At 38.5% G+C, this 26,694-nt stretch overlaps 1 protein-coding gene across 2 annotated transcripts; it reads right to left on the bottom strand.

Annotated features, from left to right (window-relative positions):
* Positions 1-1,873: 1,873 nt before the first annotated feature.
* On the bottom strand, positions 1,874-26,451 carry emc8 (ER membrane protein complex subunit 8). 2 transcript variants are annotated; one of them, XM_081372305.1, is made up of 5 exons: positions 25,944-26,451; positions 17,943-18,019; positions 17,750-17,819; positions 17,578-17,672; positions 1,874-2,874 (listed from the first exon to the last, which is right to left on the bottom strand). In XM_081372305.1, exons 1-5 carry the CDS (start codon positions 26,148-26,150, stop codon positions 2,715-2,717), a joined length of 609 nt encoding a protein of 202 aa, XP_081228431.1. In that variant the 5' UTR covers positions 26,151-26,451; the 3' UTR covers positions 1,874-2,714. The 2 variants fall into 2 exon arrangements, with proteins under 2 accessions (XP_081228431.1, XP_081228432.1); XM_081372306.1 differs by having other exon boundaries at positions 2,121-2,874; positions 17,578-17,658; positions 25,944-26,398.
* Positions 26,452-26,694: the final 243 nt, after the last annotated feature.

Here is a 26,694-nt window from a genome sequence, read left to right as displayed (position 1 = left end):
TCACCTATGGTCATGAGTTGTGGGTCATGACCGAAAGGACAAGATCCCGGATACAGGCGGCTGAAATGAGCTTTCTCCGCAGGGTAGCTGGGCGATCCCTTAGAGATAGGGTGAGAAGCTCGGTCACTCGGGAGGAGCTCAGAGTAGAGCCGATGCTCCTCCACATCGAGAGGGGTCAGTTGAGGTGGCTCGGGCATCTTTTCCGGATGCTTCCTGAACGCCTTCCCGGGAGACCCCGGGGAAGACCTAGGACACACTGGAGGGATTATGTCTCCCGGCTGGCCTGGGAACGCCTCGGTGTCCCCCCGGAAGAGCTGGAGGAAGTGTCTAGGGAGAGGGAAGTCTGGGCATCCCTGCTTAGACTGCTGCCCCCGCGACCCGGCCCCGGATAAGCGGAAGAAGATGGATGGATGGAATTACATCTGCGAGGATTTTCAATCAGGATTTAGACTGTACCATAGTACTGAGACAGCTCTCATTAGAGTCACAAATGATTTGTTCTTATTATCCGATTGTGGTTGTACCTCTCTATTAGTGTTACTCGATCTTAGTGCTGCATTTGATACCCTTGACCACAACATTCTTCTAAACAGACTCAAAAATTATGTTTGCATCAGTGGAATTGCATTAGCATGGTTTAAATCATACTTATCTGACCGTTATCAGTTTGTAGCAGTAAATGAAGAGATGTCTTATCGATCACAAGTTCAGTATGGTGTACCACAAGGCTCAGTACTAGGACCGCTGCTGTTCACTCTGTACATGCTACCCTTGGGAAATATCATTAGGAAGCATGGCATTAGTTTTCACTGTTATGCTGATGATATGCATCTCTATATTTCTTCACACCTTGACGGAACTTACCAATTCACAAAATTAACGGAATGTATAGCTGATATAAAAAACTGGATGACTAGCAACTTTCCACTACTTAATTCTGAAAAAAAACAGAGATTCTAATTATTGGACAAAAATTTTCCTCACGTAATAATCTAGAATACTGTCTAACACTTGATGGCTGCTCTGTCAAGTCTTAGTCGTCGGTTAGGAACCTGGGTGTGCTCTTTGATACCAATCTTTCATTTGAAAGTCACGTGTTTAGCCTCCGTAAAACCGCATTCTTTCATCTTAAAAATATATCTAAATTACGTCATATGCTCTCAATGAAAAATGCAGAAAAATTAGTCCATGCGTTCATGACATCAAGGCTAGATTATTGTAATGTTATAATGGGTATAATGGGTGGTTGCACTGCACGCTTAATAAACAAACTACAGCTGCTCCAAAATGCAGCAGCAAGAGTTCTTACCAGAACGAGGAAGTATGACCATATTAGCCCGGTTCTGTCAACACTGCACTGGCTCCCTATTAAACATCGTATAAATTTTAAAATATTGCTGATCACTTACAAAGCAATGAATGGTTTAGCTCCCCAGTACTTGAGCAAGCTCTTAACGCATTATTCCATTAGGCAGTAGGCACAGGCAGCAACATGAAACTGGTTACCAAAGGTCTCTGCAGCCGTTACTGCATTTTCAAATATACTGGAGAGAACTTCAGAATTACGAGCACCACCACAACCATGGCTTCGCCCTCTTTATCATCAGAAGAACTTTAGAGGCTGGACTTGAATTATAAGATGAAGAGAAGAGGAAATTCAAAGGTGGGTTTTATGTTTATGTTTAACCAAATAACAAATGTCTAAACCCAGACAGCAACATAGTGTCGGCCCAAATCTGGTACAAGTGGATTCCACACTTACCAGATGTGGGCCGAATTTGGGCCGACACTATGTTGCAGTCTGGGAAGCGTTACAGCTACTCAGCATGACAATGGCGAGTGTAAATAGTTACGAATCCAGTCAGTGAAATTAGCCGTTTACAAATATATATTTTAAAAGCAATTGAGTTTCTGTGTCACAAGTACAATTTAATAGGTAATTATTGTAAATGAATGCTTAACCAGAGGTGCCACTTTACATTAGTCCAAAATACTGTATGCAGTTCATGAACAATGTGATACTTTAATATCACTTTAATTGATAACAGGCTAGCGAATTAGTAGTAATAGTTTAAAGACTCTATAGACAGCTGAACTCAGAGAGAAATTTAAAGACATTTGGAAATAAAGTATTTTTATTCATTTTTATACAATTTTCAGTCATCAAGATCTCATACCTAAAGTCTATTCCTTTTGTGTACTGCACAACTTAGAGCCAAAAATATTTATTCTTTCACCACTAACAAATTATTATTGGTCTGTTGCAAACAAAAGCAATCTCTTGTGGAAAATATATTCATTTCTACACTAAAGTAAAACATATTCATTTGAACAGTTTAAGTAGTTAAGAAAAGCAACCAACAATAACTAATTTCAACTAAAGCTTCGTCCCAAAACAGGGGAACAAAATGACCATATTTAGCGATGTTAAATATTAAATATGATGGACTTGTCCAGTAGCATTCACATGAATCTTACATTATACAAACTACTGCATGAGAACAGGTAAAAAACATCTCTGACATTGGACTCTTAAGAGTCACCTCAGTGTTTTCTAACATGAGGATGCAGCACTTAGAATGTTCCATTCAGGCTTTTGTAAATCTTTCTGCTCAGTGAGAGAGGGCATGTCACTAACAGTGCTGAATACAGTTTAGACATGCATCCCATTTAAGCATCGATGGTTGGGTTAGGTGGACAGGACCTGGATGGCTTCAGCATAGATGCAAGACAGATTTGTTGATCTCAGGGTTGGTCCAGTCATTTCGTAGGTCATCCAGATGGTTGTCAAAGTCTACAAGACTCTCATATGATTTGTTTTCTAGAAGAGCCGCTGTGATCTTCTGCGCCTCAAGCCAATCCTCAAAGCAGTCACTGCAATTTAAAGAAAGTTATACAAATCATTATTTTGTCATACATTATTTGTCATACATTATTTTGGACATTATTTTGTCCCATTAGCTTTCTGTACGTGCAATATTTAATCCTGTCACTAGGGGCGCTCTAGCCACAAATACCTGGTTGCATAAAAAGGATAAGAAAAATAGTATGAGGTAGGGAGGATGTGTTAACCACATGGAGAAGCTTTCTCACCAATGCTGATTTGTGTTTTTGCCCTGATTTGCGGAACTTGAGATTCCTAAACTCAAATAGGGTTCAACGTGCAGGCATGAGGAGGCAACGCCACTTTAGATAGGACCTTGACCAAAAAGGGATTAATTGTCTTCATTTTGCCAACAACATCTTTGTCATCTATTGTTCATTTCACAAGCTACAGTTCGTTCACATTACCGACAGCCACTTGGAAACTCGGTTGCAGGCAGATGTGGCTTCATCAACATTGCACTTAAGTACTGTTTCATCTTGCTCCTATACTCTTAAGACTATAAAAGTCTATAAAAAGTCTGAACTACACTGCTCAAAAAAATAAAGGGAACACTTAAACAACACAATGCAACTCCAAGTCAATCACACTTATGTGAAATCAAACTGTCCACTTAGGAAGCAACACTGATTGACAATCAATTTCAAATGCTGTTGTGCAAATGGAATAGACAACAGGTGGGAATTATAGGCAATTAGCAAGACACCCCCAATAAAGGAGTGGTTCTGCAGGTGGTGACCACAGACCACTTCTCAGTTCCTATGCTTCCTGGCTGATGTTTTGGTCACTTTTGAATGCTGGCGGTGCTTTCACTCTAGTGGTAGCATGAGACGGAGTCTACAACCCACACAAGTGGCTCAGGTAGTGCAGCTCATCCAGGATGGCACATCAATGCGAGCTGTGGCAAGAAGGTTTGCTGTGTCTATCAGCGTAGTGTCCAGAGCATGGAGGCGCTACCAGGAGACAGGCCAGTACATCAGGAGACGTGGAGGAGGCCGTAGGAGGGCAACAACCCAGCAGCAGGACCGCTACCTCTGCCTTTGTGCAAGGAGGAGCAGGAGGAGCACTACCAGAGCCCTGCAAAATGACCTCCAGCAGGCCACAAATGTGCATGTGTCTGCTCAAACGGTCAGAAATAGACTCCATGAGGGTGGTATGAGGGCCCGACGTCCACAGGTGGGGGTTGTGCTTACAGCCCAACACCGTGCAGGACGTTTGGCATTTGCCAGAGAACACCAAGATTGGCAAATTCGCCACTGGCGCCCTGTGCTCTTCACAGATGAAAGCAGGTTCACACTGATCACATGTGACAGACGTGAAAGAGTCTGGAGACGCCATGGAGAACGTTCTGCTGCCTGCAACATCTGTGAAGAGCACAGGGCGCCAGTGGCAATTTTGCCAATCTTGGTGTTCTCTGGCAAATGGCAAACGTCCTGCACGGTGTTGGGCTGTAAGCACAACCCCCACCTGTGGACGTTGGGCCCTCATACCACCCTCATGGAGTCTGTTTCTGACCGTTTGAGCAGACACATGCACATTTTTGGCCTGCTGGAGGTCATTTTGCAGGGCTCTGGCAGTGCTCCTCCTGCTCCTCCTTGCACAAAGGCGGAGGTAGCGGTCCTGCTGCTGGGTTGTTGCCCTCCTACGGCCTCCTCCACGTCTCCTGATGTACTGGCCTGTCTCCTGGTAGCGCCTCCATGCTCTGGACACTACGCTGATAGACACAGCAAACCTTCTTGCCACAGCTCGCATTGATGTGCCATCCTGGATGAGCTGCACTACCTGAGCCACTTGTGTGGGTTGTAGACTCCGTCTCATGCTACCACTAGAGTGAAAGCACCGCCAGCATTCAAAAGTGACCAAAACTTTAGCCAGGAAGCATAGGAACTGAGAAGTGGTCTGTGGTCACCACCTGCAGAACCACTCCTTTATTGGGGGTGTCTTGCTAATTGCCTATAATTTCAACCTGTTGTCTATTCCATTTACACAACAGCATTTGAAATTGATTGTCAATCAGTGTTGCTTCCTAAGTGGACAGTTTGATTTCACAGAAGTGTGATTGACTTGGAGTTTCATTGTGTTGTTTAAGTGTTCCCTTTATTTTTTTGAGCAGTGTATTTGATGTTTCCCTTGCAACTAAATGACTATGTGCGTTGTATGTTTACTGACTGTATGGCGATTTAGGGTGTAATACACATGGCTCATTGAAACGTGAAAGTCTCTGGTCCCTTTATGTTATCTTTATGTAGCATCAAAAGCGTTTTTAAAAGCAGGTTACAACGTGATGTCACAACCTTAAACAAGGGGAAAACACGTATTATGTGAAGCGTTATGGGTGTTCTTATGTGAAGCGATCTGTCGTGCCACATTAAAGGGTTATAAAATTTACAAGAACTTGAAAACTAAGATGTAGTTTCATATCAAAAGTAGCTAAGCACAAAACTTTTATTGTGATTACTGGATGGTAGGCATTGTACAAATGATGTTTAATGAAGTGTTGTTGGTGCACCGATTGAAAACAGCAAAGACAAGATCTTGATTCATCAAAAAACAAGAAACTGATATTGTCAACTCAGACCTAGTGCCACACAGGCAAAATCACTGCTTTGTTACTTTTGATATGAAACTACGTCTTAGTTTAAGTTCTGTCAATTTTATAACTCTTTAATGTGGCACAACAGATCGCTTCACATAACACCACCCATAACGCTTCACATAATACCCACCCACACATATACGTGCATTAATAAAGTTCATTACTACTGACTATTTTGTCTCTACAAAAAGCGATGCTGTATGTTTAACTGCTAAAAAAACAGCAATGTATAAGTAAGTATGTGTAAATAGTAGGGCTGTCAAAAAAATAACGCAGATTAATCCATTCCGTATTGACCTTTGAACCTGGACCCGTTCTAGCCACAATTCGACTGTAAAATGAAGGAGGGAGACGAGAATGCGCTGGCGCTGCCTGGATCATTGATTGGAACATTTACTTATAAAAAACGGCCTGATGGAAGTGTTGATAAAAATAAAGTCGTCTGCAATGTCTGCAGCAAGGAATTTGCATATCACCGGAGTTCGTCCACTCGAACGTACCACATCAATGCAAAACATCCAGGAGTTAACGTTAATCCGAGGTACGACCTAGCACGTCCCGTGATACCAACTCTAGCAGTCAACGTCATCTTCAAACCTTTTATTTAATAATAATAAAAGAGTTTTTGAACTTTAATGTCACTAATGCTGATTATTCATTGATTCATTTGAATTGAAATATTTAATACTTTCACAGCAAAATTTATGTATGCAATTAATTTAGATTAATTAATCACAGAGTATGTAATTAATTAGATTAAAATTTTTAATTGATTGACAGCCCTAGTAAATAGTTCACCCTGCATCCTCTGTCTAAGATCAGAACTAGGGATGTCCCGATACCACTTTTTGCAGAACGAGTCCGATACCGATACTTTCATTTTTGGTACTCGCCGATATCGATACCGTAACCGATCCCTGAATTTTCACTGCATTTGTAATTTTAAATGTATTAGTAGATAAACCAAAAGAATATAAATCATAATAGTTGGCTTAATTTGTTCATCAAATATATATTTCTTTCAGTTATTTTCATGCTTAATTAAGCCTGCTAAAATGCATTGTATGAGCTTCTGTTACTGTCACTGTTCATTCTATTGCTCTATCATATTTTATCTTTCATTTAATAGCCACAGCACATATTTAGAGCTGCTCCAGCAGGACTCAGTGCTGAGGATCGGGTCAGCGGTTCAAATGTTTGTCAAAACCAGTGAAATATCAATTATTTAATCCAATTTTGATACTACAACAAAAACTACCAGCCTAATTAATTTGAATTTAAAACAAGTAAGCAGTCAGTAACAAAATAAGAACAAACAATCGAATTACAAATAGGACAAATAAATACAATAGAACAAAGAAAGGCTACAAATGAAATAAACAGTGTTTTTAGAGCTTTTCAGGTAGATCTAACAGGTACAAAAATTTGAATAAAGCAATCAAATGTGAAAAAAAGCATATTCATTACTGTATAAATTATATATAGATAGATATTTTTGAAAAAGTTGAAAAGGGTAGCCTATTTAGTCAAGAGCAGTGAGTATTTCTTTGTCCTTTGTTTGATTAACATTAAAACACAGAAGCAGGTTTATCAAACTGCTGCCCCTTTAAGACCGAACGCACGGACCGCATTTGCACATGGCTACATTCATTTGGGATATAACCGACTTTGTTTACTATAGGATATACTCGCCAAGATGGGCGTTATTACATAATTTTGTGTGAATTCGTCCGTACAAGCGTAAGACGTGAACGACAATTTAATTCAGTATTCGCGCGCTGAGACGCTGGTTTGCGGGGTGCGCGCTTTGGATGTTTGCATTCATGGAACTTCTTGACCTGCACACGTCCTGTAATCAAGGGCGAAATTGTCAATCACACATTGGGGGGGACAGCTGTGGGACTTTTTGTGTTGGCGCATGCACACATTTTTTTAATCAAAATAAAATAAAAGTCAGAGTCCGAACACTTAACAGCATACAACAGTCATGCTGTTAAGTGTACTTGGTACCTCTAGGGGGGTCCGGGGGCATGCTCCCCCAGAAGAAAATGTTGTACATTTTAAAGGTAAGTTCATTAATCTGGTGCACTTTGAGTCACCCGAATCCACTGTTAAAAATAAATAATCCACCTGCAAACCGCTCGAACCTATGATATTCTCTGATTTAGATATCCGCATCTGATCATCACATTACAATTATTCAAATTCTTAGTGTTAAGCATGATAATATGGTAACATATCACACTGACATAGGCTGATTTAAAATGAACATTTATTTAAAATAAAAGTTCTTCTTTTGCCAAAATTATATTTCCTTAATAGCCTAAACAGAGGCTTTACTCCCTTCATACTTAAAATTGTCCATTTTTCATTACATCACTGTTTGAAAACACTCAGAATAGTTTTTTGTACCTTTATAAAGGGCATTTTCCCCCTAATTTTATTAACTGTATGCAAATTTGATAAATATATCCAATTAAAATAATAAGACACTAGGCTGTTACCAATCAAATTAAATAATTTACATTGAAAAATTATAACTGTATTAAATTAGATTATTGTAAATATTTTTATAACCGTAACAGAACCATCACAGTGGGAAAAGTGTATCTGACCATGTGACTGTCTGTCCGAGTTTTGTCGAGAGCCGGAGGCGGCACCAAATTTGACGGAGGCGGCCGCCTCATAATTCTCTATGCAGGAAAAACTCTGGCAATACCCATAAATGGAAACATAAATTCACAACTGTACTTCGGTTTCTTTGCGAGGACACCGCCGTCACCTGCCATGTCTATCGGCTCGCTTTCGGGTTAAACTTTCCACGACTGTGCAACTGGGTTATAGGTTGCCAGGTTGAGGTGACAAACGGGTTGAAATTGTATATGGTGTGTGGATTGTGTGAATATAATGCATTTAATACAAGATCTGGCAACTGGTCAACATTAGACAAACATATTGGTCCGATTAATCATAAAGGAGTTTGGGCCACGCAAATTATGGGAGTTTCCCGGGAGAAATAACAAACCGGGAGGGGTCCGGGAGATAGGGCTAAAAAATGGGAGAAACCCGGGAAAAACGGGAGTGTTGACAGGTATGGCCAAATGTCTGTCAGATTTCGCGCTCCTAACTCTTCTTCTGTTTGTTTTTTCCTAACTCACTGACGGTGCACGAGCTGCTAAAGGTATAGGGAAAACATGACATGGATTTCAGGAGAAATAGGTTTTGTTAATGTATTCACCTTATTTTCGAACGCGGTCAATCAAACAAGTGTTTGTAACAACTAACTCATCGTTATGGCTTCGAGGAAGACCAGGATCGTTTGTGCAGTTAGAGGTTGTCATAATAACTGGTACAAAATAAAGATTTACTTGGAGCAGGAGTGTTTTAATAATCGAAATCATTGACATTTTAATCATCAGGCACCCTACGACCGGCGACACACTGGCTGCGTGGCGTGAGCGTGGCGTTTTCCATGTCTTTGCACACCAGAAACATGCACTGCTGCTGCTAGGTGACATATGATAAGCCTCATTGGTGATATATTCGACATATGGGGAGAGAGTTGTGGAAGGCCTATACTTCATGTTAAACATAAATATATAAAAACATTTTTTTCTTTTTTTTCTTCAGCTGTTGTTATTTGTATCTTAATGTGTATTTATTGTCTGTAATGGCAGCTGCTTCTATGCACTATGCACTTTTGAGTCCATGACACATTTCCCCTAGGGACAATAAAGTATATTCTATTCTATTCTAAACATATAGCAGCAAAGACAACGTCGGCAGTGTTGACGGCAAAATAGGCTACAGAATATTTCGTTCTGTCTTGACAGGTAATATTTGAAAATCGATAATATATATATTTTTAATTACATTTATATCTGCATTTATGTCAAAACCTAAACTTTCAATGATAATGTGGTACAAGAAAACGAATGTGGAGACATCGTTTCAGTCAGCAAAGATTAATTTTGGAATCTCAAAAGACACATCTCTCGAAAACATGAACGTGAGCTACGCAAACACGCTGGGAAGAAAGCAAAAGGTTAGCAAATCGGTAACTTGTAACAAAGTGTAAATTAAATATAGCGTAATATTCAAACAAATTTGGGTTTTTTTTCATTCAAGTAGACCTAATGGTTTGTTTTATTTAGCCGAATTTGTGTCGTCCGTAAAAATATTTATATTATTAGGCCCATTTATTCGTTTAATTTTACAGCAGTTTGTGTGTATGGAAGCCAATTTAAATCGTGCGCGTTGCGCAAAAGTTCACTTATCAAAATTCTGGCCTTATAGTTAATTTACTTTTAAAAAATGTATGTATATTTTTGTTTATATAATTTTTATTTATATTATTAGGCCCATTTATTCGTTTAATTTTTGTGTAGGCTATATTCCTTCTTACATAGGCCTGTAATTTGAAATAAAACATTTCTATTTGAAAAATGTTGTTGTTACTCATTAGTTATTTAGGAGGTAAGGCTGTGGTCTAAGCTAAAAGTGATATACATGTAGACTTTTTTTCCTTTTTTGGAGCGAGCGGGGGACGATTTGAGTGGAGCGCGAAGCAAACTTCGTTGAGTGCTGAGCGATAATGAGCGGAGCGGCCTGATGTAGCTTTGAGCGGGGGAGCGGAGGGGTGAACAGTTCCGTGAGCGATGAGCAGAGATTCTCACCGCTCCACTCCGCTCACATGCTCTGCTCTCTTTCTTGTCAGTTAACGTTAATAATAAGCTACATGCCTCGTTTTATTTTCTTTGCCATTGACATCCGACTGAACAAACTTTCCACTGATGTCTGTTTAAAGGGATGTGCTCGCAAAATGTTCGTGGTATCGGTGAATTTGTATGAGTACGAGTATGAGGACAGTATCGGCCCGATGCCAGTATCGGTATTGGGCCATCCCTAATCATAACTGGTGATTTTGTGTCCGTGAGCTCACGACTCGGCCGACGTGAGACTCTATACGACACAGAGTCCCTGATGAACGAATAATTGAAAGTATGGGATACCAGAATAATCAAATATCTAAATTAATACATAACCAATAGTTATGATTAGTTTCTAATTAGAAACACAATCTAAATTGAATAATCATTTGAAATTGGAGTCAGATTAAGCACAGAGCAAGAATCAAAGTGAAATTAAATTCTAATTAAGAGAACTTCACAAAAGCTCTGAAAAGAGCAACACGCATCATACCTTCACCCAAGCTGTTGGATTCTGTCGTTGGGATGACAGGTGGTCCTTACAAATATCTGGCTAGGGCACTTCCCATAATGTTTACACATTAGGTCAGTAGGCGGAGAGTAGGTGTTTTTTTTTGTGGCTGCTCAAATGCATTCGACCACATGAGTGTTTACACTACAAAAGCAATCCGGTTGAATGCATTTTCGACTATCTCTTGAAGTGGTCGAAAGTGGAAAAGCTCAAAACATTTTAGACCCGTTTACACCTGTATTTAGCATCGTCTACTTGTGATCCGATCGACCAAAAAGCATCATAATAACGGGTGTTGAAAAACAGGGCCTGAGATACTTGTTTGGCATTTCCCCAACTTTTCTTAGAAAAAAGAAAATTCACTTATCACAAATTAAAAGCTTAAAGGTGCAGTAGATTTCTGAGAAATAGTTGAAAGTGGATTAGACCAAGCAGATTAGACAAGCACACACTTGTAGCCAATCAGCAGTAGGGGGCATATACACACGTCATCGTTTGTCTAGAGCTGGTGTGCTGCTGGCAACTAACGATGTACTCTTGCTTGTATATTCTCTTGTACTTTTGTTCTACCTTGTCGTTTGTTTGTCATCTTGAATTTTATTTTTTTGTGAAGCATTATTTTGCTTTGCTTCAGCTACGGTAAAGAGAAATTCACTCTTGTATTGCATGTTTGTGCATTTTGGAGGCCGGAACAATGAAGGAGGTGTTTGTTGATTTCCGGTTGATTTTTAAATATCAGCACAATGTTTCTCAGAAATCTCTTACTGCACAGGGTATCTGCACATTTTTGATCAACAAATTTAATGACTTTTAAGACCTTTTTAAGACCTTCAAGAATAAAAATTAAGACCATTACCATGGAAAAAATATATATATAAAAATGACACTCTAGGGTGTTCAGGTTAACAAAGCACATTTGTATTTGAGCAACAGTGCAAATAGTCTTATAAGCCTTTGGTGGTCCAATTCATGCTTTCGTCAAACATGACAACGAAGCTGCCTTGATTCACACTTGACAGAAGTCCCCTTTTTATGTACTGAACAAGTCCAAATCGAGTAAGAGAAGAGGTTTTGTCCCTGCCACAACTAAATGTTTTTGCACATTCCTCAGGGAACATTGCCCTGAAGTGCTTATGTCTTCGTTGGATGTATAGGAGTGATGTCGGCTAACCGTGTGCAAAACCCACAGCATTTCAGCCTTCAGTGTATTAGTTGGGGAGAATGTAAAATGGTGCCCCAAAGACACCAACGCGGCTGTAATGTTAGCCTTAGGGCCGTAGCCTAGCCATCATTTCAAAAGTGAGGGGGACAGAATAACTACCAATTCTTTTTTCAGGCTTGTTGACAGGTTTTTCCTTAAAGGTGCTGTATGTAGTTTTTAGCGGCCTCTAGCTGTGATATTTCAGATTGCAACCAATAAGTTTACAAGCGCGTGCTCTTACGCGTGCTCGAATTTATGAGCGAGCACTGTGGGAACCGGCCAGACTGAGACGCAACCGGACGTAACACACAAAGCATCCCACAACATGCTGGAAACTCAGGTAAACTCCCACTCCAACGTTAAAATAATAGGCTACTTTTATCAGCTTGACGTTGAACTAATGCTCCATACTCGTACCATGATAAGTATGGATCCTATCAACCGTGCCGAATTTTGCCAAGTGCAAGCACTACTTCACATTTTCTTCAGGAAATGTACATTCTAGGTTTGTAGATAAGGTTTCTCCATTATTCAAATGCCCTGCCGATGTTGATCCGTGTTTTTTACCCGAAGTTCATCCGATTCACGTCTGGCGCCTTACGAGCTTCAGCAGAAAAAACGGTTTTTTTTTTTGTTTTTTATCAATATGTGAAGTTTGTGTTGGAGTCTGTGTTTTGCTGGGCGCAGGTCGTTTCTTAGTGTTATCAGACATGTCATACGTTGCATAAGTCATAAGTCCATGTCATAAGTTGCAGTGTCGTCGCTGTTGAGTGCAAAGTCAGTAGGCTAGACGAGGCGAGAGGCTCTGGAGCGCGCATGCAGGTGACGTCACTGGCAGTAAATCTGACCCGGGACCTTCACATAAAAATAAGAATACTTGCTTTCAGAGGTAATAGCAAAACCCGCAAAGTGGATAATTTTAATGTGAGATTACAACCCCTTCACACACAGGCAATAAAAAATGATTTGTTTTGGTTGAAAAGCTACATACAGCACCTTTAATTGGCTTAAAATGCTATTTATTTTTAAAGCAATACAACAGAAAAAAAGAAATGCAGATGTTCAGTATACCGTATACTTTATAGGCTATAAAAAAAGTATACTTATACTTCATATACTTATGGTAAAATCCTGATCATGTATTTTACTAGTTAATAAAGTAAGCTAATAAAAAGAAAATTTTGTACATTTTAAAGATAAATTCATTAATCTGGTGCACTTTGAGTCACTCGAATCCACTGTTAAAAATAAATAAACCACTGGCCAACCGCCCAAACCTAACGTTATATTCTCTGATTTAGATATCTGCATCTGATCATTGCATTACAATTATTTAAATGATCAGTGTTAAGCATGATAATATGGTAAAATCACACTGAATTAAGCTGATTTAAAAAATAACATTTACTTAAAATAAAAGTTGTTATTTTGGGCAAAATTACATTTCCTTAATAGCCTAGCAGAGTCTTACTAAAACTTTCCAATTGCAAACCTTTTAAAACTACTTCAAAAGATATTACGAATAAAAACAGTTAGTGAATATTTTAAATTTACAACAAAACTTGTTAATTATTCAACAAGAGAAATAGGCTGAGTTATCCGCATTGTGCAACACAATTCGAATACCACATTAATTATAGATGACAACTTACTTGCAGTGCTTGACTTTTTTGTGAATAAGGAGTGAAGAGTTTTTTTGCCGTTTTGAACTCATTGCGACCTCTATGAAAATTATTCGGCGCGGCCACGCGGTTGCGTGCATTTGGGCGTGATGCACGAGTGACTGATTACCATGGAAACGTGAAAGTCACGTATGTAGATAGACTATCCTTGACTTTTTGGATAAAAAATCTCGATGTAGGCAAACAGCTGAATGGGGACAGTTGTTGCCTGACTGTCGCGCTTGTGCTTCTCCCCTTTCATATGCGCGTCAAGGGCTTTGCAGCCCACCACACTTCGTATACCGTCGTTTTTTTGTAACCAGCCGCTATATTTCTCATCATTGAGCCAGTTATCATTAAATTTGCACTTCCCTATCTTAGCTCGCATCTGCCACTAAACTTCTTCGTCTGTTTCTATGACAGGCCTACGGAAAACACGTACTGCCCCCTAAATGGTGTGTGATGCCTGTGCTATAGGCACACGCTACTTTTTACTGTCTTTAGACAGGGACGTGCGCTGGTGAAATGGAAAATACCGGTAGTTTCTCCCGACAAAAGGAGAAACCCCGCCAGATGAAATTTAATGCCGCCCAGATGAAATTTAATGCCACTCTTCAAAAATTAGTGAAATTTAATACATTTTAAGACCTTAAAAAACGTATATTTTATTTAAGACGTTTTAAGACTTTTTAAGGACCCGCGGAGACCCTGCTGCACTTTAAAGTGAAGGCCTGTTTGTTTCAGAGACTGTCTCAAGTCAATTATTTTAAGTTTCTATATTACTTTTGCCATATTTTGACACTTAAACATTGCTTTGATAATCCTGTTGTACCACTGTCCTCTTTTGCTCAAAAAAATGTCAATTCTCTACCAAGTGGTGTCACCGTTGTCAGTATTAATTCTGAGAATGATTCAGTGGGCTATATAACACTTTTAATTGTCAAGAAATTACTAGGAACCCTAAGAAATAACTAGTTACACTAATATGTATTCTACGTAGAGTGTTATGTTCCACGTGTGTTTTTCTATTTTGTATTTTTCCCTTTTCCTCTCGTGCTTTTGTTTCTATTCTTTTCTATACTTTATTCTTAGGTTGTGATCATTGGCTGTCCATCATATACGTGACACCACGACATCACACATCAGAACTGACGCTCCACCAATCCGTGACGTTACGCAGGTTTAAAAGGCCCCATTGACAAGGATTGATGAGATCAGTGCCAGATCTCATTCAACACCCGTGCCTTTAAGTTAAAATGTCAACTGAGTCATGATCACGACACGTTAATGTTTGTTTATGCAGTTTGTTTACTGTTGTTGCAGATGTATTATTGCACTGTTCTGAGAAAAAGCACTGTTTTAGCGCTAGATTACTCAAAACTCGTATATTGCAGGTGTGTGCGTGTGACTGATCCCTGTGTAACACAGATAATCTGATTCAAACGCGGTGTGTTGTAGGTAGTAACCACTTAGCATGACTTGACATTTGACTTGAGTTTTGTTTTTGTTTCTTGAATTCGTATTTTACTGATTGTTGGCCTTTATAAATCCATCTTCAAAAACAACGTTAGATAGCATTGTTTTTGTTAGTTAGTTTTAGAGTGATTGCCATCCACTGTATCTTTTCTGTTTTAGTCAGCGTAGTTTATTTATAGCGTCATATACACTAAAGATTTCAGATTTTTCTTTTGATAGGTAGTTTTAGAGGTTTGGGTTAAATCGTAATGGGTATTCTGTTTTGATTATTTCATTGATTTGGCGACACTCTTGTTTTCTTGGATTTCGGTTTACTTGTCTTCCTTTTATATTTATAATCTGTTTTGTAAACTCATTGCACCTTTTCAATTAAAACGTACTTAACATTATTTTTTCTGCTTCTTGGTTGTTTTTGCTACTTGCACACATGGCAACAGTTGTATCTCACTTAAATGTTTCACAATCATCCGTTAACACCTTAAAGCACGTAACGAGAAATAGCTGAATTTGGTAACTTTCAGAGGGGGTATACTCATTTAGTACTGTATATGTTTTTTTTTTTTTGGCAGATTGAAAACCGGGTCTCTACATAATTTCACTGTATAGAAACAATCAGCTTGAATATTCTGCTAAATATCTCTTTTTGTGTTCAACAAAAACAACAACAAATAATGTCACTGAGTTTGGGGGAAAAATTAGCCTGAGTAATTGATGACAGAATACACATTTTTGGGTGAAATATGATTTCAATCAGTTTCAAAATAAGGCCATCCATAAAAATATTCTTGTTTGCCGTAACCCGACCGACCCAGTCAATTTAGGTCCGACCCAAATATATATTTTTTTTCCCTTTTAGTCCGACCGACTTGCCGATTGTAAACTTGCGTTAAGACCGACCGATTTTTTTTTACTCTTCAAACAACTAATACAAATGCAATAAAATGATACTAATTATATTTTATTGTGAATAGGCCTACATAGACTACAAACGTAGGCTACGCTCTTTCTTTTAAATAAAAACCTGTGGCGTCATCTATGATTATAAGGGCTGTGTAGGCTGTAGGCCTATGCGAAATGAAAGCGAAATCGCGACACTCAGATCCACGAAAAATAAGTTTTAGTAGGCTAATTCTATGAATTACACTGCGCAAACCAAAAGTAGGCTAATATAGCCACCGGATGAAGAGGGATCGGCTCTCCACAGAACATAATAGCCTATTCATTTTTATTTTATTTTTCGTGTTCGCATTTATGAGGAAGAAACATGTTACGGACGTGACCGCTCTGAAAGCGGCACTATTAAAACTTCACAGAGATCTCAAACAGGCATTTAAAACACCAAATATTAAGAATGGGCATATCAAGCAAAATATAATTCGATGATTGATCGAAAATTGTATCTCTCCCCCCACATGCTCACCGGCAACGCTCCGACAGTAAATTTCTCTGTAGGCTACTGTCTAATAGGCCTGTGTTGTAGCCCGCAGTCATTAAAAAACGATTTAGTTTCATATTCATGTTTAAATAAAATAATATATATTTTTTTAATTTCATGTTGATTATATGAAAAGTGAATAGCATGAATAAGATAAGATGATCCCGAAAATATCGGAAGACAAATGGAGTGGGCAGACATGATTTTAACCACTTCATTAAGTTTGTTTTTGTAGAAAGTCTGTCTTTAAAGTGAATTTCGTTTTGTATTAATTGTATCTTAATTTTGATCAATGTTTAATCAACCAATTTTCTGTATTTAATAAATAAGAGGTAGGCTAAATATGGCAATATAATCAGGACACGGAGTCGCCGGCGCGTGAACTGGAGCTGGTCTCTTAAATGAACCGAAACTCAGCGTATAAGCTACTTGCCTCACAGACCTGAGACATATATATAGGCCTATATAAAAAAGTATGAAATGTACACTTTTAACAAAACAATTCAAAACGAAAGAAAACAGACTGCTCTCTGCTTATGTAATGAAATGTGCATTTCTCTCTGGCGCATTCACTAGGCTACTGCGAAGATCGCGTCAGCATCGTCAACTTCATCTTTGACACAGAAAACACTTGTTTATTAATAAACCTTGTTTATTAATTGAAATGTCTCCTTGATATATTTGACATACTAATAATCATTACTTTTCCCAGTTCTGACAGCTTAGGCGCGTTATTGGCAGCGCACCCGTTACATGAATAGGCCTATAATATTACCGCTATAATATTATTCTTTGGTGTTCAGTTTATATAGGTTTTCTAATTGTTATTATATATATATATATATATATATATATATATATATATATATATATATATATATATATATATATATATATATATATATATAAATAACTTGGCACGAAGTTCTGCAAAACTGTCAGTGAAGTCCCGATATGCAAATTTGACCAAAATTGTACTTTTTTTTTTTTACATCGAATCTCGAAAAAAAATATATAGACCGACCTACCGACCTTTTTTTTTTTTTTTTTTTTGCTGTTACGGCAAACCAAAATATTTTTAAGGATGGCCTAAACTGTACTCACGTGCTTGGCTCTCTGCACTTCCACTTGCTGTCATGGTGATCATAGATGAAGAGAACAGGTACAAAACACTCCATAGTGAATCTGCTGTTGTCCAACTAATGGTGGAAAACAATGTAGTTTTACTGTCTGGCTATCTGACATGGTTGTAATATGTGTAATATGTAAAAATTACCATGATCATTGCAGCCTCACTGAAGTTTTCTGAGATTCTGGCAGCGACCTTCTCAGCGACCTGGTTTGGTCTGAAACAGTTGTAAAGATCAAAGATGTAAACGATGAAACAAATGTAAAGATGAAACAGATGTAAAGACACATACAGACAACATGTAAATCATGCAAAGCACATGAAGAAACACACATTTTACCTGGCTTCCTTTATACGCTCATTTGCTTGATAATAGCCAGCAATGACATACTTGTTCTCTTTGCACCATGTATCAATCTGAGGAAAGAAAGACATTAGATCTTTTAAGTAGGCTTGGGCGGTATCCAAATTTTGATACCGTCAAACCCCCTCGCTATTTTACCGGGGTATACGGTATTACCGTGACTAATTAATAATTATGACATAAGGCTCAGACAGCGTCACCAAACTGTTGGCTTGTGCCAACACCGTTCAGAAACTGAATACCAGATCGGGCAAAAAAATAAATAAATCAAGCCCAACCTGTGCACGTTGTGTCCGAGCCCGGCTGACAGCAAGCATTAAATGTAATTATGAGCCCGAGCCCGATTTATCTGTCATGTCTGTGAGGCATACACTGAGTTTCGGTTAATTTATGATGAGATTTCAATGCAAGTGACCGCGGCGCACCAGCGCACGACCATGTCATGATTATTGTCTGCTATATTTTATTCTTATTTATTAAATCCAAGCAATTGGTTGATGAAAAATTTATTAAAATTAAGATACAATTTATACAAAACGAAATTCACTTTAAAGAAAGGCCTTTTACAAAATGAAACTTAAGTAGTCAAAATGTCTGACTCCCAATGCTCCCATCTTACTCGTGCTGTTCACTTTTCATTATCAACATAGATGAAAAAAATAACATTATAATATTTTAACAAATATGAACTAATGCGCTTATTTAATGAACTCGGGGCAAAATGCATCCTCGCAGCAGTGAGTGGGTGGTTGTTTCGGAGATGCAACATTAGGTTAGAGGTGTTTCCATCTCTCGCGGTCACCTTTTTATTGCACAATTTACAAATTGCCTCGTCAGTATTTACCTCTCTCCCTTCTTTCTCTCTCTCTTTCTCCTCCACACTGTCACTTGACGACAGCCACACATAAGCATTTATAGGCATTAAATAAATTATATTTATATATTATATAGAAGTGCCGGTAATAATGACGGTATTGAAACTGATACTGTTGCTATTTTAAGATCCCGCGGTATACGATATTACCGTAATACCGCCCAACCCTACTTTTAAGTATTAAGTTAATCTGAATTATACTGATTACAGGGACAGTCATCTTGCCCTGCTAAAAAGATCATTGGTTTATGTTGACCGACAAAGATGTGGGAGCCTCAGCACACCAACACAACATACAGTGGTGACGCTTCTTGAAGTGATGTGGTACACTTTTTAAAGCCTTGTTTATACTTTCACCTGGCTCCGCATCGCGAGCCTCCACTGACTGCACGTGCACCTCCCCAAACAGACGAGGACAGGCTCGCCATTGTACAATTCTTTTAAACGAAAGGGTGACTGAGTAATTGTCCTTTAAACCATCAGGAAACAACAGAGATAACATTTTTATTAAACATGGACCTTTATTTTCATCAGAAGGGCTTATTTCATCTATGGTAGGCTCATTTTGTAAAAGTGAGCAATTAATTTAGAACTGGGTGCTGGTAAGATGCTAGGACAGACATGCCTATTGCCTACTTGGCAAGAGTCGCCTCGAACTCGTGCATCTTCGGAAGCAGAGCAGCACAAAGTTACAGAAAATGCCATGCACAACGCCACGCAAAATGGGGTCTCACGCACTCAATGTGCATGACCACCAACACTGCGATGAGGTCATTTTTGCCATGTGCACCTTTGAACTTGTGCAGAGTCTGCAGACGCAGGCGAGTATAAACCAGGCTTAAAGGTCAGGGCTGTAGTGACCTGAAGGTTGCCAGTTTGAATCCCACAAACATTGAGCCAGGAGGACTATCACCAACCATTGTGTCCTTGGTCATGAGCTCAAGACACTGAACTTTCTTTAATCACTAAGACACGTCACCGCTATCTTAATCTACTGGGTCCTCCCTCCTCCCAAAACTTGAAAAATAAGTAACCATTTTTTTTTCATGACTAACCGGGGTCCAGGTCAGGAACCAGACAGACTGGCTTAACAGAACATCAACCAGGGTTGCTGCAATTTTTTAAAATCAAATTTAAGGCTTATTAAGTCCTGAAGAAATGAAAATTAATACCATATGCACACAAAGAACAAACTTATACATTCACTGCTGTTTCAGCTGTCACACGGTAGAAATATCCAAACAAAAATATGTTATATATGAAATATGAAAGAAGTCGATCCATTTTATTTGTAGGAAATGTTTAAATGTAACTGAATTTTATTGTTATCACTGTAAATGTTCACTTTCATGGCCACGGAGGGGAATCAGAGATTTTGAGTCACATCAAAATCCCTTTAAGGAAAGTCAATTCACTTGGCGGCCATCTTTGAAATGAGGCAGCTACTTCAGTCATGCAAGTGCAGCTCCTATCTCTTTGAATGGGGGAACATCAAATTCTCCAAAGCTGTTCACCAAGCTTATGATTAAAATATATATTTTTTTTTTTCATATTGAAAATCACCAATGAAATCTGACTACAACGGTCTACAAATTTGAAAAAACTGAAAAGAGATTTCAATACCCCACATTTAGATAGTGGCTCCCTGATGTCTGCAAATTATAGGCCTAGGTTTGTCGAAAAGTACCGACATCGGTACTGAAATTAAAAAAATGTGATACAGACATTTCCCTCTATCATTTTGAGTGCTGTTGAACACCTCTGATTAGCCATTGTGTCCACACGCTTAACATATATGTTTCTGATTGGCCACTGTGTTGATGCGCTCAACATATATGTCTGTGATTGGCTACAATGATCAACGCTTCAAAAACATGTTGTCTTTGACGCTCTTCATTAAGTGCTTAGATACACACGGGAGCGTTTGAAATCGGCATCTATCAGCGGATATATTAGGGATCCGCTAATAGACGCCTGCTTTTAAACGCTCTGTGTGTATCTATGCAAGCGCTCGGTGAAGAGCGTCAAATATGTCACTGTATTGTAGCCAATCACAGACATATATGTTGAGCACATCAAAACAATGGCCAATCAGAGGTGATTACGAATCTGTTCAACAGCACTTAAAATGCTAGAGGGAAATGCTGCTATCGTCATTTTTAAAATTCATTACCGACTTAGTACTGAAGTCTGTACTTTCGACAACTATATAGGCCTATAGGCAGTAAGTGTAATAGCGAATTAAAAAGCCAGCACGCATTCAAGAGCAATTCCAAAAATTACAGAATTATGAAAATTATGAAGAAATTCATACAGGTTTGGAACAACTTGAGGGTGAGTAAATGATAACAGAACTATCCCTTTAAGTGGTTTCATGCAACGAGGCCCAGGGGTTTTAAATCTGTGGGTCGTAGAGTAAGGAAAAGTGGGTCACACAACGTCACTTGGCTGCAGCTAAATTTACGTTTCAGTACATGCACGCACAAAAAGTTTAGCCTAGGGCTACCAACATTACAAAAGAATGTTGCCGAACACCGCGATGAGTTTAACAACTCTCACAGCGTGGATTACACTTCATATCCGAACCGGAGCGAGCGTGTGTCAAGATTTGATGGATATATTTCTCCTAATCTAATGCTCCAAGCATGAACCAGTACAGATTCAATCGTGTCTTCTTAAAATGAAATATATATGTGCACTATACAGTGGTATGTCTGATCATGAATGTGATAACATGATGGATTACAGAATTTTGTTGTCATGGGTTGATATTTTTTAAGGCTGCATTAATTTTTTTTCACATTTAAAAAAAAAACATACTTCATTTTGAGATAAACCACAGGACAGAAAGTCATTTTAACAATAATGAGTCTATATTCCTATTTTTAAACAGATTTAAATCAAATAATAATTAGGATATTATTTTGCTATTATCAAATTAAATATGAACTTGGGAAAAGATGGGGATTTTCAGCTAGAATATTTTAAACAAACATTTTTTGAGATGTGAACATATGTACAGGCTGCTCATCACAGAAAACACTAAAAGCGCTTTTACCAAAAAAGTATACCAAAAAGTGGAAACTGGTTAGGGACCGTTCGGTATTTATGGAAGGGGCCACCGGAGGAAAATAGGGGAGGGTCATGTCTTTTTATTCTTTGTTTAGGGGAAGGTCATCCAACTTTTTTTAGTCTAGGGGGAGGGTCACCCAACTTTTATATCCATGAAAACAGCAACATTTCAAAGTGGCTTGTTTGGTGCTATTTTTTTCCATTTAGCTCCATGTTGATCTCGCGTTATCAGCCCCCCTTCGATATCAGATGGGTCTGACCCAACAAAAATCCAGTTTATTTTGAAACGTCTGAAAGGAGTCAAGTCAAGACATTAGAAAAATATCAGTCTACACATGCGTTTTATATTTAATATGAGGGAAATACACATGTGACGTGACACAAAATATCTTTAACTTTTAGGTGGCAAAATATTTTTTAGTAATTCTATAAATTACACTGTGCAAACCAAAAGTAATATAGCCTACCCACCGGATGAAGAAGGGTCGGCCTCCACAGAACATAAAATATTATTTTTATTTTATTTTTCGTGTTCGCATTTATGTGAAAAAAAAAAAAAAATGTTACGGGCGTGACAGTTCTCCATTATTACGGACATGACTGCTCTAAAAGCGACTTTAAAAATTTCACAGAGACCTCAAACAGAAAGCACAAAGCCTTTCTTTAAAGTGAATTTCGTTTTTTTTTATTAATTGTATCTTAATTTTAATCAATTTTTCTTCTGGATTTAATAAATAAGAAGTAAATATAGGCCTAGTAGAAAATAGATAATCATGACACGGAGGCGCGGGCGAGTGAACTGGACTCTTGTCTCATAAATGAACCGAAACTCAGTGTAAGGTATGCTACTTGCCTCAGAGATCTGAGAAATATATAGAAAGCTTGAAATGTCTACTTTTAAACAGAACAATTCAAAACGAAGGAAAACAGACTGCTTTATGAAATGTGCATTTCTCTCTGGCGCGTTCTGAGAAGATCGCGACGCATCGTCAACTTCATCTTTGCAGTCGACACAGAAAACACTTGTTTATTATTAAACAATTAAAATGTCTCCTTGCTATATTTGACATATTAATAATCATTACTTTTGCCGGTTCTTGGTGACAGTTTTAGATGCTTTGTTGGCAGCGCCATGTTGAGTCACACCGCATCAGCACCGAAAACATGATTTTTTTCAAATCTAAAATCAAAAATCGTGATACGAACCGAATTCGATGAGAAAGCAAGAGTTTATGGTTTAAAAAAAACAAAAAACAATGGCTATCTGAACATCTTTGCCAAGCGCAAACCAGTACAGAAGTAGGCTAATCAATAAATTATCGGGGAGGGTCATGCCTTTTTTCCCAATCATTTTGGAGGGTCATAGAAAGATTTATTGCTGGCGAAGGGAGGGTCATGTCTTTTTTGACAGCAGATCTCAAAACTCCTCCGGTGGCCCCTTAAATAAAAAACGAACAGTCCCTTATTTTTGCGTTTTTCTGAGCAATTTCGTTCTTCCGGGTTGAAAAGCAAAATCGAAGCAACGTCATGGAATGTGAAGTATAAGCGTGCTTTCGGAGTGTGTAACTGGCTGCAGACACGATTCTACGTCAGCAGTTTCGGGGAGCTGCTCTGCATTATTCATGAGAATTAACTATAACCCAATCACTGCGCTGTATTACGCATGAGATCGCGTTGAGAGCGGTTTCTGTGCGGAGCGCCGTGATGAGTTTAAAGGAGAACTCCGGTCAATTTTAACATTGAGCTCATTTTTTTGTACATTTGGAGTGCTGTCAATACAGAGAACAACGACAAAAATCGGTGTTGCCTACACAGAGTCATTCTATTTTTAAAATTTGCACCCTGTTGACTTCAATGGGGCAAGTACTAAACCTGCTTTTAGCCTCTTAACATCCGTGATGTGTCATTACAAGTGCACAGAAAATGTGAGTGATTCCTTCTGAGTGAACACGAGTGAATCTGACTGCAGTAGATGTGAAAGATATGTATAAAAATGATGTTATTTAAGCCAGCGCAAATACCTGTGTTTACATCCTGTTTCGGTTGAAGTCCGAAGTAGTCGATTGCCGAGTTCACGCGCATAGGTTTAGTTACCTATGATCACGCGCGTGAACTCGACAATCGATTACTTTGGACTTCAACTGAAAACAGGATGTAAACACAGGTATTTGCGCTGGCTTAAATAACATCATTTTTATACATATCTTTCACATCTACTGCAGTCAGATTCACTCGTGTTCACTCAGAAGGAATCACTCACATTTTCTGTGCACTTGTAATGACACATCAAGGATGTTAAGAGGCTAAAAGCAGGTTTAGTACTTGCCCCATTGAAGTCAACAGGGTGCAAATTTTTAAAATAGAATAACTCGGTGTAGGCAACACCGATTTTTGTCGTTGTTCTCTGTATTGACAGCACTCCAAATGAACAAAAAAATGAGCTCAATGTTAAAATTGACCGGCGTTCTCCTTTAACGCCGGTTTCACACTGCACGCGTTAGCAGAGCGCATTTTTTTCGGCGCCCATGTTAACAGATTAGAGCATTCACACCGCACGCAGTGGTGGCGCGGCAGCGCGAAGCAGGAGCATAGCAGGAGCAGCAGTGCCGCGATAGTTTCGGCGCCCAGTCTATTTTTGCTGCGCCGCTTACGCTGAATTAAAGTGACAATGCATTGATCATGGCCAAAATACGCCGCAGTTTTACCCAAAAAGACTGAAGCAGCAGACTGAAATTCTCCTCATTATTTCACCATATCCATTAGGCTGCTATTTTAATGCTTATCATAATTATATTTTAATCATACTGACAAGGAAAATAAAAACTGCTCTCTCCTCAAAAGACAACTAACTGACTATAGCCTAGTAATTTCTTTTGAATATATTTTGTAGTATGTGTAAAACTGTTAATGATAAAACTTTTTTTTTTACCCTTTAGGCTATTTTTTGTAATACATTTTGTTAATGGGACCCGCTATGTAGGACGTAAAGTATATAATGCAAACATCTGCTGGTGTTGGCCATTTATTTACAGTTCTTGAAAAAAAGACCTATTCATTTCTGTAGAGATAAAACATTTTTACAGTGGAAAAAGTTGCTCTTTTTTTGTGAATTGGCAAATTAAAATCATTTTTATCACTGCACAGCAGTACTTTATCAACATTTTTTCTTTGTGAATTGTACTTCATTGTTAGTTTATTAAGCGTGACATGTTCTTACACATGCTGTTTATATTCTTTCCATTTTTAAAACCACGGTTCTACAGTTTTACTATAGTAAATCCATGGTTAATTTTCATATGAGTCTCCTGTAGTCAACAAGAAAGACTAAATCATCTGACAGACATGCCCATCAAGAGTGACATATACTGAGGGAATTAAAATGTTCTTTCATAAGGGACCGTGTCACGAAAAAGCCAGAGTCCAGGTTAAAGCAAAGTATGCTGCATCTGGATATTTCTTCAGTTCACAAGGAGTATTGTTTCTCCATGTTTTTTATATCCTATACATTTTGAAATTCTGACATTCTAGAGTAACCTTTGTTTATTGAATTTGTTCCTGCAAAATTAACTAACAAAGTTACTTGAATTTGTAAATGTTTTGAATATGGAACAAATATAGATCTATATAGTAGGCCTATGCATTTTTGTAGCAAAATGTAACGTACATTTTCGCACAGCTCTCTAGTATATTAACTTGGATATGAGTCGGAATATATATAAGTAGGCTTTAACTTTATTTGCATGCAGTTTACTCACGTAATGCTATGTATATTACCTCCCAGCTCTACGTAATGTAACATATTAAGAAACATGAACATCAACATAGTCTGTGTATTTTTCACAGGGTGTAACTTTACCCTGAAAATCTCTACAAAATTAAATTGACTCTACGACTTTATAGGCTACGTGATATGTGGCCTGGAAAACTCAATATTACAAATTCATCGTTATTTCCATTGTGCGTGTGTGTGTAGCAAGCAACCATGAATTTACCTGCAGAATTAAGCTGATATGAATAAAAAATCATCTTACCAATGTGAGTGCCACCTCTAGCATGGGGGCTAACGCCAAAGCCCCGTGGAACAGAGGCACACAATCCACACACAATACTGAGTCTCTCAGGCTGTCCTTCTTTTTGTGTTTCTCGGCCACCAGCAGCCCGTTCACGGGGCAGTGAGGATATTTAGCAGCGTGCAGCAGCATCTTACAGTATGATTGAGTGGTCAGTTTTAAGGACATGTTTACAGAACTTACTGTAATCAAATGCCCTATTCTCTTATAATCGTGGTAAGTTACGTAGGAATGAACCAAGTGGTGTAAACGGTGGATGCACTGTCTCTAAACTATAGCATCTGATAAAAGTCCCTTGAACACGCTATTCGCTAACTAGACTTCAAACACCAACTCCATTCTAGATTTAACATGAACAGCTCAGCCTTCCTCCCTCGAAATCTGTTAAGACCCCAAGCGATTTTTTCTTCTTCTTCTTCTTCTTGGTGTTTGGCAAACAGCTTTAAGGTGCATTACCGCCACCTTCTGAATAGGAGTGTGGGTCTGAATTCTACATCGCTAAATTCAATGGAATAATCCTGTTGTTTTCAAGGAATAAAAAATACATCTAACTGTTTGTCGTTCCTGATTGTATTTAGGACAATGTTCTATAACATGTTCTATGGTTTCTTGATTGCACACTCACAGTTACCATCATCAGCATGTTTTTGGAACTAATGTGCTGTTCAATCCTGTATGTAGCCTACTCATTCTTGAGACAGTATCCTCCTCC

The sequence above is a fragment of the Scardinius erythrophthalmus genome, assembly GCF_964197995.2.
Source record: "Scardinius erythrophthalmus genome assembly, chromosome: 8".
Classification (NCBI taxonomy): domain Eukaryota; kingdom Metazoa; phylum Chordata; class Actinopteri; order Cypriniformes; family Leuciscidae; genus Scardinius; species Scardinius erythrophthalmus.
The sequence above is the reverse complement of the archived record's forward strand: the minus strand, read 5'-3'. Positions and strand labels throughout refer to the sequence as shown.

Coding starts and splice junctions, on each gene's coding strand:
- emc8 (XM_081372305.1), bottom strand. CDS start 26,150: ATGTCCTTAAAACTGACCACTCAATCATACTGTAAGATGCTGCTGCAC. Junction 17,820..17,942: donor GAGCGTATAAAGGAAGCCAG/GTAAAATGTGTG, acceptor CAACTGTTTCAG/ACCAAACCAGGTCGCTGAGA. Junction 2,875..17,577: donor AAGTGCAGAGAGCCAAGCAC/GTGAGTACAGTT, acceptor TTTAAATTGCAG/TGACTGCTTTGAGGATTGGC.